The sequence below is a fragment of the Antedon mediterranea genome, chromosome 4, assembly GCF_964355755.1.
Source record: "Antedon mediterranea chromosome 4, ecAntMedi1.1, whole genome shotgun sequence".
NCBI lineage: Eukaryota > Metazoa > Echinodermata > Crinoidea > Comatulida > Antedonidae > Antedon > Antedon mediterranea.
In genome coordinates, this window is record NC_092673.1 from 7,329,866 (window position 1) to 7,347,203 (window position 17,338).

At 31.7% G+C, this 17,338-nt stretch overlaps 2 protein-coding genes across 5 annotated transcripts in view; one reads left to right on the plus strand and one right to left on the minus strand.

Moving 5' to 3' along the window:
- The window catches only part of LOC140046512 (rap guanine nucleotide exchange factor 1-like), a 66,639-nt gene that overhangs the window by 21,574 nt on the left and 27,727 nt on the right, over window positions 1–17,338 (plus strand). The window lies entirely within an intron of this gene.
- LOC140047966 (uncharacterized) lies at window positions 14,675–17,142 on the minus strand. 3 transcript variants are annotated; one of them, XR_011845005.1, is made up of 4 exons: window positions 16,799–17,142; window positions 16,181–16,351; window positions 15,984–16,052; window positions 14,675–15,870 (listed from the first exon to the last, which is right to left on the minus strand). XR_011845005.1 is itself a non-coding variant. In XM_072092996.1 (3 exons), exons 1-2 carry the CDS (start codon window positions 17,105–17,107, stop codon window positions 16,011–16,013), a joined length of 351 nt encoding a protein of 116 aa, XP_071949097.1. In that variant the 5' UTR covers window positions 17,108–17,141; the 3' UTR covers window positions 14,675–15,870; window positions 15,984–16,010. The 3 variants fall into 3 exon arrangements, 1 of the variants encoding a protein (XP_071949097.1); XR_011845004.1 differs by lacking the exon at window positions 16,181–16,351 and having other exon boundaries at window positions 14,675–15,224; window positions 15,469–15,870; window positions 16,799–17,141; XM_072092996.1 differs by lacking the exon at window positions 16,181–16,351 and having other exon boundaries at window positions 16,799–17,141.

A 17,338-nucleotide genomic window follows, 5' to 3' on the forward strand; every position in this document is an offset into this window, starting at 1 on the left:
AAACCTCTGGCAGTCAAAGTGTTAAGGGGATACAGTACTTTCCCATGAAATAAAATAGGGACAATAATATGTAATGTTACGGCCACCCCTATGCTATGGCAAGGCCGTAGCAAGAGGGAAAGAAAAAAGACGGCAAAGATGCTTTAAATATAATTATTATTATAAAATATGATGATCTGTGCTGAGGGATTGGTGTGGGTGGTGAAAAAAAACACATTTCAGACGAGGCAATTGCCTCATCTGCTTCATGCTGGCTACGGCCCTGCCTATGGTCACCCCTGTTAAGGGAACACTTTGTTTTGGGTGTACTGTAGTTGACTATACAGGTATGTCTCTATTGTGTTTACAAAAAATAAAGTTTAAACCAAACAATTACAAATATTATATTTATTAGTTATTATACATATCGAACATTAAAGTTACTGACAGTCGAATTAGAAATGCTATTATTAATTCTTTGTTGTTAAAATTAGAAAATAGATGATTTGACAAATTCAAGGCCAATAAAATATTCTAATTAAAATTATTTTCTATTTGCTGTAATTAAACTGTAGAAACCGAAATTGTACGTGTTTTTTATGTCAGTAGTTTTAGTTTCAATAGTTCATCAAATATATTTTTAACATATGAGTTAAGCGTGCATAGTACGGCTTTAAACTGATCCAAGTTATATCCGAGTTACAACTGCTGAAGTGCTATAGTGTGATCGTTCAGCCCTCTTTTACCTCTACATGTTGTTAGAGTCACTGCTCACAGCAATTTAACCTCCCTTCAGCTTTATTGCTTGTCAGATCACTGATCTGAAAAGTGAAAGGTCATTGTTTGGTAAAAAACATTGGCCTAAGTTGTGCCTAGGCTAAGTTTACATAGTTCACTCTCTGCGGGTGAAGTACGTTATTGCAGGGTAACGCTCTTTCACTTCGTAGTCTAATGTATTTAAAGTCATTCAGACCATGTGTTTGAAGTCATGAACAAGTCAAGAACACTCTATATCGTTTGCTAAAAGGAAAAACAATTATTTATAATAATATTTATTAGTTACTTTTTGTTTTTATTAATAAGAAAATAAAATGAATGAGTGAACATTGTGTTTATGCAAATTTACTATCCCATTTCCAGACAATAAACAGGAAAATTTTAAAATTCAATAACCAAACAAGGTGATTAGTTTTTCAGACTATATTACCGGAATTCGTGTTGGTGGACAGGAAGGCGTGGACCTTGTCTCACCTTGCTCCACTCTACTGTCTGTCCCAGCAGTAGGCCACTAGATATTATTTTTGAGAACCTTATAGTCCTGTAATAATATACTGTATACTGTAGTTTTGTATCATTACTCACATTTTTTCTTTTAAATTGGATTAATTTTTTCATTTCATTTATTCTTTATTTCGTATTCAAATGTACATACAGCATTTACAGATACAAAGTTCTTTAACTTATATACAAAATTACATAATTAATAAAACAATACAATAATAGTACAAAAGCCCATGGACCACAAACTGGTAATACATTAAAACTCTCGGACTCGGAGTAAAATTCCCCAGTTAAATAATAAATATTCTGTTTTGTGCTAAAATAAAATAAGTTTCAGAAAATAAGTAATTTTCGAGCCTTTTTGATTTATCTGTTAGATCAGTCTAATAAAATTAACTTTTCGTTTAAAAATTTTATAAAAAATTGTATAATTAGAATTAATTTGAATTTATATTTATTATCAGAGTTACATGTCAAAAGAAAAACAAAAATATATATATATATATTTGAAAGGCATGATTGAAACTCTGAAGCAATGAAGACCAAGGCCCGGTTTCTGCTGCCAATCCCAAATATACCGTATAAATATACCGTATAAATACACCGTATATATACCGTATATGAAATTCGTGCACCGTTTCCGCTGCACATACTTCGTGGGTGGGCTGTAAAAAAAGTTGGCTTTCATATACCCAAAATGCATTTTGTGAGACGGAAGTATGGATTGACCTAGAGTCTCGTGTAGTGAGGTTACATGACAAAAACAAAACAATTATGGTTTCTCAAAACGTCTTAGCATTGCTTTCTATTTTAAATCTAATGATTAGAAGTGGCAACGAATTTACATCGCACAAACAATCTAGAAATGTAGAATGGGCATTGACTACATTTATGCAAAGAAGACGACGGCGTTTGCCGATAACTTTGGCGTTATTAAGTCTACCACAAATTCTGCTTTTATTTTGTTTGAGATACTTTTGTAAATCTTGGTATCTCTTCTGTTGCCATGTAGTCTCCCCCCAACCTTCGCTTCTCCCCACAATTGAATTGCAAAAATAGTTATTTCTTCAGTCCACAGTGATATTTTGATCTGTTGCTTGCTTATTATACACGTGTGTGTCAATGCAGCAGAAAAACCAAACAAACGCGTCACGCTCTGTTAGTTTTTGACCTCGTGTCATGGGCCGGGTCACATATACGGTATATTTTGAGTGCAGCAGAAACGGGGTATGAAATATACGGTATATTTTGGAATATACCGTATAATATCCACAAACGATGGGGATATTTATGCGGTATATATACCGCATATATTAGTCTGGGCTCCAGACGGAGTTTTTTCTTAATACAGTTAAGTATTAGTAAAAAAATATAAATATTTTTGCACATATGGCGTTTCATACGTGTATTACTTGAGTTTGGATACTCCGTCTGGGGAAACACGCAAAAGTCACGTGGTTTGACACCAAGAATTCTTGGTGCATAGATTATCCGGTTGACTAGTTTCAGCTGCATGCGATTGGCTATTCACTCGTACACTGTTTTAATATTCATGTTTCAGAATTTCAAAAGACTCAACAACTAAGAAGGTACGCATGCGCTATGTTACGTTTAGACAATGTGTACTTGGGTACATTAATGAAAGTTTCTGAAGGCTAGAAATGATTTTATACCGTATGCCTAGTTAGTAGTCTGGTAAACATTTGATGGGATTTTTCCCAAGAAAACTCGTCTTGCTTCTCCGCAAATCAAACATTGAATGGGTCATTATTACGCGGAGATAATTTGATTTAATTCCCACCCAGACCCTGTCCTGTTCTGTGTAGTGGTGTACAACTCTCTGGACTGGTGTAGCCCTGTCTGTTGTGTGTGAATCCTGTTGTGTGCCGGTGGTGGTATGTAGGCCTACCTTATTGGTGTTTTATTTGGCAGGTCATACGTGCGAGTTGAGTAGGACCTACGAAGGAGGCTTAGGCTAAGGACTAAACAATTAATAAACAAAACAACTTGGCAACACGATTTCATATTTCAACAGTCTCGATCGTACATTAAGCACTGTACGTACTCGATCTTTTTCATTTTGAAACAAAATGATCATTGGTTGATTCGAAATCCATATTTACATACCGCCCGCCCCATATAGCCAAATACGGTATGATAACCTACGTCATTCTTATTGGATGTTTGCGGTCTGCAAATCGATTTCTATACGTGTTTCACAAGTCTGTATTTTCAGACAAAAATCACGGTCGAAATAAAAACAAATAAATAAAAATAAAAAACAATACAGACTTGGGGCAAGTCTACGCATATATATACGGTATATTTTTTATGAGACCCATTTCTGCTGCCAAAAAATATACCGTATATAAAATATACCGTATATATACGGTATATTTTTGGCAGCAGAAACGGGGCCCAAGAAAGTTTTTAAGAAACATATTTCCATTGGAATCAATAATCAAAATTGTACAAAATTAATTAGTTTATTTAAAATTATGTTTAAAATAAAAACAAATTGTGCTATTTACAAGGTTTATTTCTGTTGGAGCTGAAAAAACAAGAAAAAAGAAGGAAAAGTTTCTTTAAAATTCAATTGGATTGGTTTGGAAATAAATTTAAATTTGTTTACAACCTTGAAATTTCAAGGTTCTGTAGGAGTTGAGACATTAAACCAGAAAATACAGGAAACAAGGAAAAAGTAAGGCACAAATGACACTATAACCACAATATGAATAAACAAATATAATAAACCATATATCACACAGTATTGTTATTTTGTTTAGACCTTGGTGTACTGTAATCAGGTCTATTATATATGTTTATGTTGTAAACACAGTACAGGAAAATAAAGTGAACAAGGTATAAAGAAAGCACTCAATATAAAATAACCACATAACTACAATTATATCCTGTTATTATCACGAAATGGTACTTATAAACATATCAAGTACATTGTCCATATAGTATGTGGCGTGCAATCATTTACATGTATATGCAGTACAGTATGTAAAAAAAATGGATGGTGTTGCCTAGGCAAATCTCTAAAAAACAAATACACACTAATATTTGCCACAATTTATTTGAAAATATGAATTGATCAAGAACGTTTTCAATTACAGTGAGTACCTTAACTCACCATCCTGGTGACGTTCAAGATATTTACTTCACAAAGTGTTTTGAATTCCTCATTTTTAACAATTCTTTTTACATCAAGAAGGCAACAAAAGACTGAGTTTCAATTGGATATGTAAAGAGCTGTTGAAATTCACTGAGATTATGACCAACAAGTATCTAATTAAAACTGAATAACAATTCCGCACGATAAAGCCATGTAAAGCACCAATTTAAGTGGTAATTTACCAGCTAGGATTAAAATAAAATTAAGCATCTATCGAACTTGTAAAGTTGAAGGTGAATTTGTCTGAATTGCTGTAAATATTATGCTAATGTTATACTGTACTGCAATTCTTGAAGCAGACTGTATTAGTTTGACCTAGCGTGACCTTTTATTTAAATAGCATCAATCAGCTATACATTATGTATTACATCAATATAACATGATTCAGTATATACTTTATTTATACATTCAAGATGAGTATAGTTTATTAATATAATAATTTGATTGTGTGATGACTTGTATCTGTATTTTTAAACCATATTTGAGGCTTTGAACAGGAAAATTGCCAAAAATTTTTTTATTTTTTATGGTATTTAAAAATAAAGATACAATATTTGCATGTTGGATGGTAAATAGCATAATTATTATGATGAACAATTAATATTGTTTGGCTTCAAAAAATTAAATTTACCTTTTTTCTTTAATGATTCTTCGTTTCGATACCCTTGATAAACGATTTTCATTGACTTTACTGTAGGTATTTCATAATACTTCACACACGCAGACCGATTAGTTTACAAGATGGATGGAGCTTGTTCGTTGCATGTTGGAAAACAGCGAGTTAATGTTTACATGCATGCAAAAGCTCCCTAATTTCAGATTCATAGTTAAATTCAAGTTAGGTTGCTGCAATGCTATACCAAACTATACCAAATTAACCAGTTTTAAAGAGTTACATTTTATTAAAGTATTTGATTGTGTTATTTCATATGCTTCGCTTTACTTTACTGAATACTGTGATTTATTTTAATAATTTATTGACAAAAACAAAAATTCCTTAATAATATATTCCAATGACGCAATTCAATGATCGATATTAATGGGTTACAGTGTCAGAGATTTGAAATGTGATGGCAAAACCTTTAAACAAGACTACATCCCGGTGACATCTACCAATAGGCTCTTAATTATATTACTAGTATTAAAGGCCCCTTTTGGTTTGATGGTAGAAAATGCATATCCAACAGGCATGTACTTTTATGTCATGATGCTTAGAGTGGAGTGCCTGGCATACGTCCCATTGTTTACAATAGATGTTGATGCCACATTTTGTTTTAATAGCCCCCCCCCCCTCTCAGGCGCGATAGGTGGGGGAAGAACAGACTTCAGCCCCCCCCCCCCTAGTGCCTCCCCGCCCCCCTATAATTCTGGATCCTCCCCACCTGTACGGTTTGTTGTATTTTTATTTTTAATATAGTGCCCTCTATGGTTTGGCTATAGTTTTTAAAATGTACCTCCCACTATTACATTTTTTTCAATTTAGGACCTATGGTGGCACCAACTTCATCATTCATTGAAACAGACCCAGTACTGGCATTTGAAAGACCAACACATGTCTCCATGGCATTGTACAATCGCAACTTAACCATTACTATATACATAATCAAATACATGTCATCTCATTCTAATTCCATTTGTTTCTAATTATAGTGCATATTTAATTCTGCCTGAGGAAAGGATTGATTTTAAGCGTGTTAAATAATCGAAGCAGAGAATATCTGGACTGGAAAATTACAGTTTCCAAATAGGATGGATGTTCAGAAGAGATAATGATTGAATTATAGATGCATAGGGGTTGTGTCATTCAATTGAAATGCTCTCATATTATTATTGCATTTGTAATGAATTAATTCTGTGATCAAGGTGAAAGAATTAATGTACTTACTGTACATAGCCATTTTAAAAAGAAAACTATACTTTTACAATAGGCTCCTAAAGATTTGTTTATATATTCATGGAGTAAAACATTCTATGATACAGTTACAGTACCTGATAAAATACACTAGGAATAATTATACATATTATCAGTGAATTTACTGTTGGCCTGAAATTGAAGTATTTCTCTTGAATCTATTGAATATAATGCTCATGTTAGGTACGTCAACATAATGTACAGTAGCTAATCATAACTACAACTTCTAAAAAAAAATATGTATTGTGGACGTGAAACTAACAATTTTTTATTTTCCTCATGCAAGTCCAACATAAGTATGAGTGAACATTTTAGGATGAAATTTGGGGGAATAATCAAGATAGAGTGGGAACCAAAACAATATCATATTTATAGTTTTCTGTATATTTAAATGATGATGATATTAAACTACTGTACTGTATCAATTTATACTAGTACAGTTTAGTAACTTGATACATGAATACATACAGTACTCATGTGCTATGCATTATCCTGCAATGTTAAACTTCCTAAAACTACATACAGCTGAATGTTGTTAATCATCAATATGTTGCAATGTCCAGTATTAAGCGCTGTCTACACTATCAAATTTTTTTGACAAAAAAATGTGCCCAAATATGGTAGCCATATTCCCAAATATGGTATTTATATGACATCATCATGTCTATATATGGGCATATAAAGTTTGATAATATAGACTACAGAGCTTTAGCATAGAGCATTGCTTTTCATGATGAAAGATATTTTAATAAATAACTAATAACATTATTTTAATAAATAAATAATAATAACATATTTTAATAATAAATAATAACATATATTAATAACTGAATACCTTTGTGATTTTACCACGACCAAAATAATTTCCCCGATTGTGGATTAGGTTTATTGTATTATACTGTATGGCCTGCAGCCTGACAATTGGTTAGAATGCAAGTCTGTAATTTGTCATTAATTATTTCTTGTACAAATCATTAATTAATCACTGCGAATTATGCTACTGTACATTCCTTATTTACAATTTCATTACTCTTATAATATTTCAATGATCTATACTTTAACAATGCTGGCATTTATCCAGGGTACATAGAAGTCCAATATTTATCTTTAGTTTATCACCTACTAGGCCTATATAAAACCATATTAAACACACTACAGTATATTCCTTCATTATAATTTCAAGAAATTTTTCATAAATTTTTTTTTTATTTTGAATGCTTGGAAAATAAATAGTTTGTTCGTACAACACAAAATCCATTTCACATGCACAGTGTCTGTAGTCGCGTTAGTGGCGCCACGTCGGACAGCATTAAAAATTAGAATTGAATTTTATAATAAAAACAAATTGGCTTTCATTAAAAAATGTCTATTCATCTTCAATACAAACTTTATCATATTACATCTTGCTAATCTGTAATAAACTGGAAATCCACTAAACGTGTTTGTTAAAAACAATGTCATTAACTCCAATTTGTCATTCTCCAATGACATGAGAACATTAAACACAATACTTAGCAGAAACATTACTTCATATTTTACCCTCTATTCCCGGTTGACAATTAAATGTCAACGGCATATAAATTCTCTCACCAATTGATCTCAGTTAAAATGTTTTAAATATTTAGAGCAATTTATTTTAATGGCGTGATATTTATTATTAGGATCTTCTGTGATTAATTGTGACAAATGTTCAGCATTTTTGCTTAGGTTTTGTCAAATGAGCGAACCACGCACCATTTATATCAATGGCATGACGCATCCAGTTTTTTAAGACGGTACAGGAATTTTAACGTAGCTCTTAAAAGGTACTCTTGGGATAGCAAAAGGTTCTTAAACTTCCGAGTATGATTAAAATACATAAAACGTATTAGTTTGGTTAGTATCGTTTAAGGTGCAGATGATTGTATTGAATACAACATTCAGTACAGTTTTGAATGTTTTAAACCATCTGTGATGCTGTGTACCGTCGTATAACCGTATATAATCCCATGCTCATTATAATCCAGTCTCCTAATTTACATAAGGTTAAATTGGGGAAAAAGGGGAAAAAATTCCACCGAGTGATAACCCCTATCCGTAATTGTCATAACATTTTGTACAAAGACCCTGGGACTATACATTGACCATAAACATGTACAGTACAGAATTCTTTACAACTACCTAATATTAAGATAGCCTAGGCAGTCCTACAAGGACCCCATGTAGCCCATGTCTCCCGAAAAACAACATACACATAACCCGTCATGTGACCATTATTAAAGTAGAAACTTGGCCATGAAACCAATGAGTGGAAATATATTATATTCAGGGTCCCAAGTGCCCCTTAGAGGTACAGTATACTGTAACCTTAATTTCAGAACATAATCTACTTATCTATCCCTCTCCACCCCTTCCTCTATTTAAAATTTACTGTTCGATACTGTATGAATAATTTTTAAAACAAGTAATATTTCCAAATAATTTTTTCTCTGCTGCTGAATATCTTCTGCTTCTTCAAATCTAACATTAGCCAACCAAAATCAATAGTCGAAGAATTACATTACCTTTCTGTAAAATGCATCTCATTTTCCATCCAATTTTGTACGTCAGTATGACTTCGCAAAAGTCATGTACATTACTCATTTTTTTTCTTTACATTTAAAATTAACTAGTAATTTTTAAAAAGAACATATGTGCTAGACTGATTGCTCAAAACCCCATTTATTTTGTACTGTACATATTTAGGATTTTGAAGCATTTTCAATCCAACACTTCAACTTGTTTTAACATCCAATTCTCATTTTTAGAAAGAGGATGAAATATCGTTTTAGCAGGAAGCTTTTTGTTTACATCTCCATGAATTTAGGTACGGTAGTTTAAAAAAGTCTATATGAATTTCATCCTTATAATAGTAATCAGAATATTATAAAAGTAAATTTTTGAATAGGACCGTTAGGATTGCAAACAAATAAAAATACTCTCTCCCATTCAGTGAACAAAATGTTCACACCATGCAATTAATTTTCATTGTGTCAGACTAGTACATAAATTACTACTTTTCTTATTAATTCATTCTAACAGTAATCAGAATATTATAAAGGTAAATTTTTGAATAGGACATTCAAATTGCAAACAAATGAAAATATTCTCCCTATTCAGTGAACAAAATACAACCATAAAATTGATTTTCATTGTGTCAGACTAGTACATGAATTGATACTTTTCATTTTGAGCCAGACTTTACAGTGCGTACACTTGTTCTGGGATGGTTGAGTCCTCCCTGAGGCTGAAAGTAACCCAGAATATATGTCATTAATTTTTTTTCTGCTGTGTTTTTTAAATTTGATTAGTCTATAATTGTATGCATTAGATAATGTGATTTTTAACGAGGTAATTTAAAATTAATGGTATAAAGAGCGTAGTAGATTAGAATTAATTTATGTCAGGGGGTTTCTGTAATTAATGCGTACTTTCATACATTGTACAGTAGATAGCCTTACTACGAATAGCTGATAAATAATAATACACATTGTTAAGCTGTCTGTAGTACAGGTACTGTATATACAATATACAATGAATATATAACCATTCAGAGCTGAGGAAATAAGACAGTCAGGCTTGCAAACGAATAAAGATATTTTCCCTATTCAATGAACAAAATGTTCACTACCATACATTAGTGTTCATTGTGTCATACATAGTACATGCTAATCCATGCTTATTCTACTGTACAATAGAGGAAAGCATAGAGAAATGTTTAGGAACAAAAGACTGGAAAAATATACAAAAAAAAATGTTTCTCCTTAACAGTTTTATGGAAATCTATAGATAAAATATATTAAATTTGGTTATTTTCAGTACTTTTATTCTTTACTTTTCAAAGCCCTACAATACTATTAGTACTGAAGCCACTATCAAAGTGATTTAGACTATAAATGGACATGCGCTCTGCTACCCTGTATTTCCATGGTTCAATAACAAGCATCATCATACATAATGTACACACTCCACATTTTTTACATGTCACTAACCCCCTTGCTTATCCTGAATGTTCCTGCATACTACGTCATACCATCGCCACGCGGCCATGTGGCGAGCTAATTCTGAATGTTATCTTTACTACGTCAATAAATGGTAACGATTCACAATTCCACTTAGTACAAAGTATGTAGAGTACTATACTGTAGCTTAAGGTCAAAAGGCGTACTTCAACATTATGGAAGTAAATCTTCCCCCCACCCCTGGCAGCACCCGCTTTTCCCTATCCCCTTTTCCAAAATGTGGATGCTGTAAAATGGTCATTTTTATGATTCATCTTGCCAGCCATTGTTGAAGTAGACAGTGCAGTTCGTTCTTGGTTTAAGTTCCTTTTGTTATTAACCTAATATTTTGGTGCATTTTTCATGATCTACTGTATAACAATTACAGTTTTGTATACAATGGTTTCTGTGTACCATGATATAGGAGAAAAACATGACATGTCTATTTACCTAATGACTAGTAAAAGTATACAAAGTGGTGAAAATCAGGAACTTGTAATTCTGCTGATTTTATAATAGTTTACTTTTAACTGTAATGTAAAGAGATAGCTTCTTGGAAATCCAATTGATTGTTTAGTGTCAGTTACTTTAAATGAGGCATTTTTATTTGGCTTCAGTGGTACTTACTGACAATGAGTTAAATAAACCTGTGGCTGTGCACGTTCATTGTATTTCCACATACTGTAAATTTTTGCACAATAAATTTATTTCTTTCCTGCTTAAAATTGTTGTTTACAAATATGAATATTGGTTTATCAGTTCTAGGATTTTCAAATAGAATATGACATACTTTGTAAATAACAGTTAATTACTAAAATGATAATTTACCCAACTGACATATTTGTACTAAAAAACCTTCAAATTCAAATATATTTAGTTGCAAAAAGTTAGATGTTCTGCCCAAACTGACAATCGTAATGTTATTCCCAATCAACGTAGTACTTATAAAATAATGTTTGACGTACAGTAATTTTATCTAAAAAGTTAGGAAGATGATGTTTGCTAAACTGACTTAATTACACAGAATACTGCACATACTCATTACATTGAAAATAGAACAAAAGAAAAATAACATCGTGCAAGTTGTTCTCGGGCTGGATTTGAACAAAAACCTTTTTGGTTATAAGTTGTCATGATGTTTTTACACCTCTGTTTAAAATGGTATAACAGTGTGTTTCTATGTGTTTAACCTCTATTGATCTTTGTCATACTCCAGTCTACTAAGTGTTTTCATTGTCTACATAATTTTGTTGCTAATATTTGTCAGTTATTTAAATGCATTATATAGTGCACTAATATAGTCAACTACCTGTAATGATGCAGCATTTCATTTAATGTTCAGCAAATGAAACTTTTAGTTATTAATGAAAAAGTATAATCCCATTCTCGAGTTTAAATTCCTTGTCTTAAATGTACGTTTTATTGTAAATTATGATAAAAAGAGGGATGCACTACCTAAGTAGCTCGCGGCGCGTGACCTCTCGTGGACGGTCTTTAGGCCTAGTAGGCTTAGTTTTGTAGGCCTAGCTGGTAAACATCGGTAACGTACAAACATTGTACGCTAGCTATATACCTAGCCTGAGGTTGTGTAATTGCTGCAATTGTCTTTCTATTTTTTGTCAGATTCCATTGATACAAATTGGGGAAAACCCGGTATTTTCGCTGAAAAGTTTGGAGTCTTCCATTTGTTTTGGTCTCACGATCGATCGAAAAAGTGGGTGAATTACAGAAGAAAAACAAAAATATAAATCCGCGCGCAATGCATTTTGGGATTTGGGATGCAATAGGACCATATAGTATTATACATTAAATATAGTTCGTAATCTTGAATTAGATCTAAAAAACGTAGGGAAGGTGTCTTTAATTTTATTGTTAAAGCTTTCATTCAAAGATGTAATATTTAATATGATCTGCATCAAATTGATTAGGAAAAACATTTTGGGTTTTATTTAGATTCTGTAAATTTGCTGTACTGTATAAGGTAGTGACTTCTATGCTGGAGCTATGGAGTCACTAACCACACCCATTCATTTTGCGTAGTTTTTGGTTTCAAGGCTAAAAGTTTTGCTTATTTTCTTGTATCGGACAAACTGTTTGGGTTTAAATTTTAGGTTCTGTATTTTGTGGTATAGTGACTTCTCAGCTGGGGCTTAATAGTCACTAACCACACCCATTAATTTGTCATGGTATTTTATTTCAGTGCTTTAATTGTTTGTGTTTTCATTAGAGGTATATTAGACTTTAATTAGAAGTTTTACTATAATAGAGCTATAGCTTTGTAATGTATACCAGCTAGACATTAGTATAGTATGTACACTTGTCCCATTAGAAAACATTTATCCAATTAGAGCAAGTAACCCATTAAAGACATTGACATTGTGTTATTGATATGGCTTCTAAAGTAGGTTGGTTGACATACTATAACCTAACTACAGTGTAATAAAACTAGGATCTAGACTCCAGCAATAACATCATATACACAAACATAGCAGGAACCATGAGAACAAGAATGTAGATAACGCTGCAAGCAAAAGAAAGTCACGAAGTTGGCTGTTCGGCTCACAGGTCAGGTTCTTAAGTGCAAATTGTATTTTCAGTGAAGCTTCAAAACTAGGTGACTATTTGTATTCTATTCAGACAAATATACAGATACGTTTTTTTGTTGTCATATTTTGTTACATTGCCGTTTTAATCTACCTAAAAATTAAAATCTTAAAATATTAACATAAAATCTAAAATTAACAATCACACACAAAAAATACTGATCAAGATTAAATTATATTTTATTATAACATTTCTTGATTATTGATTAGATGTTAAAAGTTGAAAATATAGGCCAGTATAGTTTATAATAATTTCATAAGCTACTGTATGAATACTACAGTTATAAGAATACGATTGTTTTAAAGCGTTCAGTTTTTATGAATAGGAATTTCATATTGTATTTGTTGGTTCTTCTCACTATTGACTTTATGTAATGAAAAGGTCTAACAGTAAATACAGAAAAGTTTCAAATGAATCACTGGATAAATTGTTCATACAAATAAACAAGTTCTCAATATTGTGTCTAAGATTACTGATGAATTAACACTGAAAAGAAACACATTGTAGAAGAGCTACTAAACCATGAACCTCTAGATTACTTTCTGCCTGACAAGCCATTTCTTATAATACCATATTTATTATTTGAAGAGTTGTTACTGATATTTGACATGTGACACCAATATAGTTAGTTTTGTCACAATTCACCAATCCAATAGCCCACACTGTTTCCTTGTGACTCATCGGTTCTATTATTGTTCATGCTTATCTGTTTGATTGTACCTGAACGTTTTGGTTATTATAGGCCTTACGGCGAAGCTGAAATGATGCCTGGAAAAGCAATCCCGTTCCTCATCAAGCATAATACTTTTTTACCACATATACTGTTCTAAATAAATACTAATAGTACAAAAAGTAAAAGTTCCACAAAAAAATACCTGGCGTTTGGTAGAAAATTACCTTTAAAGTTGGTAAATATGCCAACGATTTCTTACGAAATAGCGAGGCTGAAACAACTGGTGGCGCACTATAACTAGACTGTACTATTATTATCACGGTTTATAAGAAATAAATAGGCAAGTTATTTATTATCAAAATAGATTTATTCTTTATTTTTTTAAATAAATTTGGTGAATACAAATTTATATTAACTCTAAAATTGAAATTTAGAGTTAATAATTATCCCCCGACATTAAAACATTTATAATTACAAATGGCTTCAACTGTTCGTATAATGGTTTCTCCCGACAGGTAGGCTATTAATAGCAGTAGAAATACAGCAGCAATAATGCTAAGTTTATACCGTAGGATGTACATAGTGACTGATATGATTTAACTGTGAAACATATAGAACACATATTCCTAGTAATAAACACCAATGCAATAGTAAATTTAAATTATTAAATGAAATACAAACATCAAATATTTGTTTTGTTTCAATGTAATTGTATTTATTCTCATGGTTAATATTTTTCTTTATATTCTCATGGTTACACAATTTCTTTTAATGGTTACACAATTTCTTTATATTCTCATAGTTACTATTTTTCTTTATATTCTCATGGTTACAGTTTTTATTATTATATTCTCATGGTTACATTATTTATTTATATTCTCATGGTTACAGTTTTTATTATTATATTCTCATGGTTACAGTTTTTATTATTATATTCTCATGGTTATATTATTTATTTATATTCTCATGGTTTCCATTTTGTTTTCATTTTTTTTAAATCTTTTTTTTTATTCACATGCTCACAGTTTCTGTTTGCATAACCATGGTAGTGTTTCACATTGGTTATAGTGTAGGCCTATTACATTACAGTTACTTTTTATGATGATTTTGTTGCATTCAAAACCGTATAAACTACAGTATATTTCATATTCATCTTCCTCATATAGTCTAATTCCTCATAGTCCAATTCATCATAGTCTAATTCATCATCTTCAATGCCATAGTCTGGTGTGTCTTCTTTTTCTTCTTCTTCTTCTCTTGTCCTGTTTTCACACTCATCTCATTCACACTCGAACAGTTAATCCTAGAGCAAGTGACTTTGGAGTCTGCCTTCTTCCTTTCCAAGGTACAGGATTTCCTGGCATATCGATAAAATTTTCGTTCGAGTTTCTTCAGTAACATCTGAAAATGAGGTTTGTATAGTATCTTCTGCAGCACCAACACACTTTGCGATTAGATTAAACAACTCATATGGCACACTTTCAGATATGTCAACATCATTAATGTCTGCTGCTCTTGGAGGCCATTCACTCTGCATACCTTTGTTTGATTTGATGGCATTATTTACTATCGTACCTGCAAGTATATTTTATAGCATTCGATGAATGAAACATAGTAATAATAAATTTATATAAAGCATATACTGTATTGTGTACAGCATTTATGATCGACACCACTTACTATCATAACAGTTTTGTTTTTTGAGTGCATACAGCTTTCACCTCTTTGATCCACAGCATTTCCTTAATTATGCAATAACATTTATTGTTGTTATTTAAAAATAAACCAATATATACAAGTTATTGTATTTTAACCGTACCTGCAAAATATAGAGTCCTTAGTTTGTCTCTATTGTCACCATCAGTGGAGATTTCGTGTGTTGTAGAAGTAGTTGGAATATCTATGTCTGAATTTTATAGTTTTATCTAAATTTTAATAGAATCCATGTATTATTCATTTTATGTAAGTATTTCGATGTGGAGAGCCTCTCGACGGTTATTTTTATTTGTAACTTTTAGGTTATCCGGCCTCATTGACTTACTTTTGTATTGTTTTTTTGTACTGTTCTGTATATTGGCGAAATAAATGATATGATATGATATATGATATGTCATACTCTGATGATTCATCTGTCTCCGTTGTACTTTTTCCTGATGACAAAAATGGATCAGCCACAAATCCAGGGGATATATTGCTAAAGTACACCAGAACTGATTCATTTCTAATTAAGAAAAAATAAACAAAATATTTAGTTTGACCAATCCACAAAAAGATTTTTTTTAAAATTATCCCTGGTGAAATAATCATTTAATATAAACACACTAAGCAACTAACCTTCTTGTGGGTGAATGAAAAATTAGGTTAGGATAATCCATCCTGAGCTTCTTCTTCAACACGTCTGATCTATAAATAACAGATTAATTGATTATAATTAATTGTAACACAGATACAATGAAGAAATTATTACAGCAACTGGATCTCAAAAATATTACAATTATTTCATCGTTTTTAAGAAGGGATCGACAGCCTACCTTATAGTTGACAAGTAAACATTTTCTGTTTTTTCAATTGATTTCATGAAAAGCTTTTGGAGTTTTGCGAGTCTTGGTATCTCCTGTCCATACTGTAACCGTTTATCAATTACATCTCTGCAAAATACCTTATAGCTTTGCTTATATTTTAAAAAAACACTTTCCAATTCCCTGTAAAAAATAATAAATATTATTAAAATATATTTTAATATTTTATAGATTTTGGTGTTTAAAAATTCAACATTTAGACTGAAGCAAATAAAAAAAAAAATTAAAAATGTAAATTCAAAAAACCAACAAGAGTTTTAGAAAGTTACGTTTTACTCACTTTCCAGAATATAGAGCTTATATTGGTATTTAACTAAAATTAATTGTGTAGCCTACTGAATAATATATACTGTATAATATAATATGACCTAGGGCCTAGGCCTACGTAGTAGTACTGGTACTACAGTAGTAGAAAGCCCAATCAACAACCAAGCACAGAAACTCTAAGGGCACAATATAGATCTAGGCCTATCTATAGATATATAGATCAGTAGCACCCTATATACTGTATCATTTAACTATATTATTAACTCTTAGAGTATTCTGATAATAATCGAAACCAAATATTACCTTTTTTAGTCGAGATGTATCAGTATATCGCCTGTAACAGGTAGCATGAAAACCTAAGCCTGGATGCTCGCGTACGACATCGTCAAGCGATTTACCTTCATCAGACATACCAAGAAGCTCCGTCAAATGTATGGCGATTTCCTTGCCGTCTCCATCTAATTTTATCCAACTCTTTGAACAGAGCAACACTTTATTCCATCGAATCTCAGTAATTGGACTGATAATTTCATTTGAATGCTTGTAAATTTGGAAAAAACATTTCAACTTTACTTTGTCTGAGCGAGAAGATCCTTCCTCGTCGGACGCCATTTCGTGTTTACATCGTGTGGTTTTGACGTCTGCTGCCTAAACGTCGCGTATGATTGGTTTAACTGATGTCATGTGATACAAAATGGCAACTGCGAAAATATATTCTTTTATACTTTTAAAATCAAGATTTCTTTAAAATGTCAGGAAAATTTTCGTGGAACTTTTTAATACGTGATTAATTTATTTTTATGTATATGAATCAAGAGAGTTCACTTATTATGCTTAATGAGG

Bases quoted from the DNA above. Each gene is read 5' to 3' on its own strand.
- LOC140047966 (XM_072092996.1), bottom strand. From the start codon at position 17,107: ATGGCGTCCGACGAGGAAGGATCTTCTCGCTCAGACAAAGTAAAGTTG. The intron at 16,053-16,798 runs GTAATATTTGGT...TGTTATTTATAG, and splicing joins ATACATCTCGACTAAAAAAG to ATCAGACGTGTTGAAGAAGA.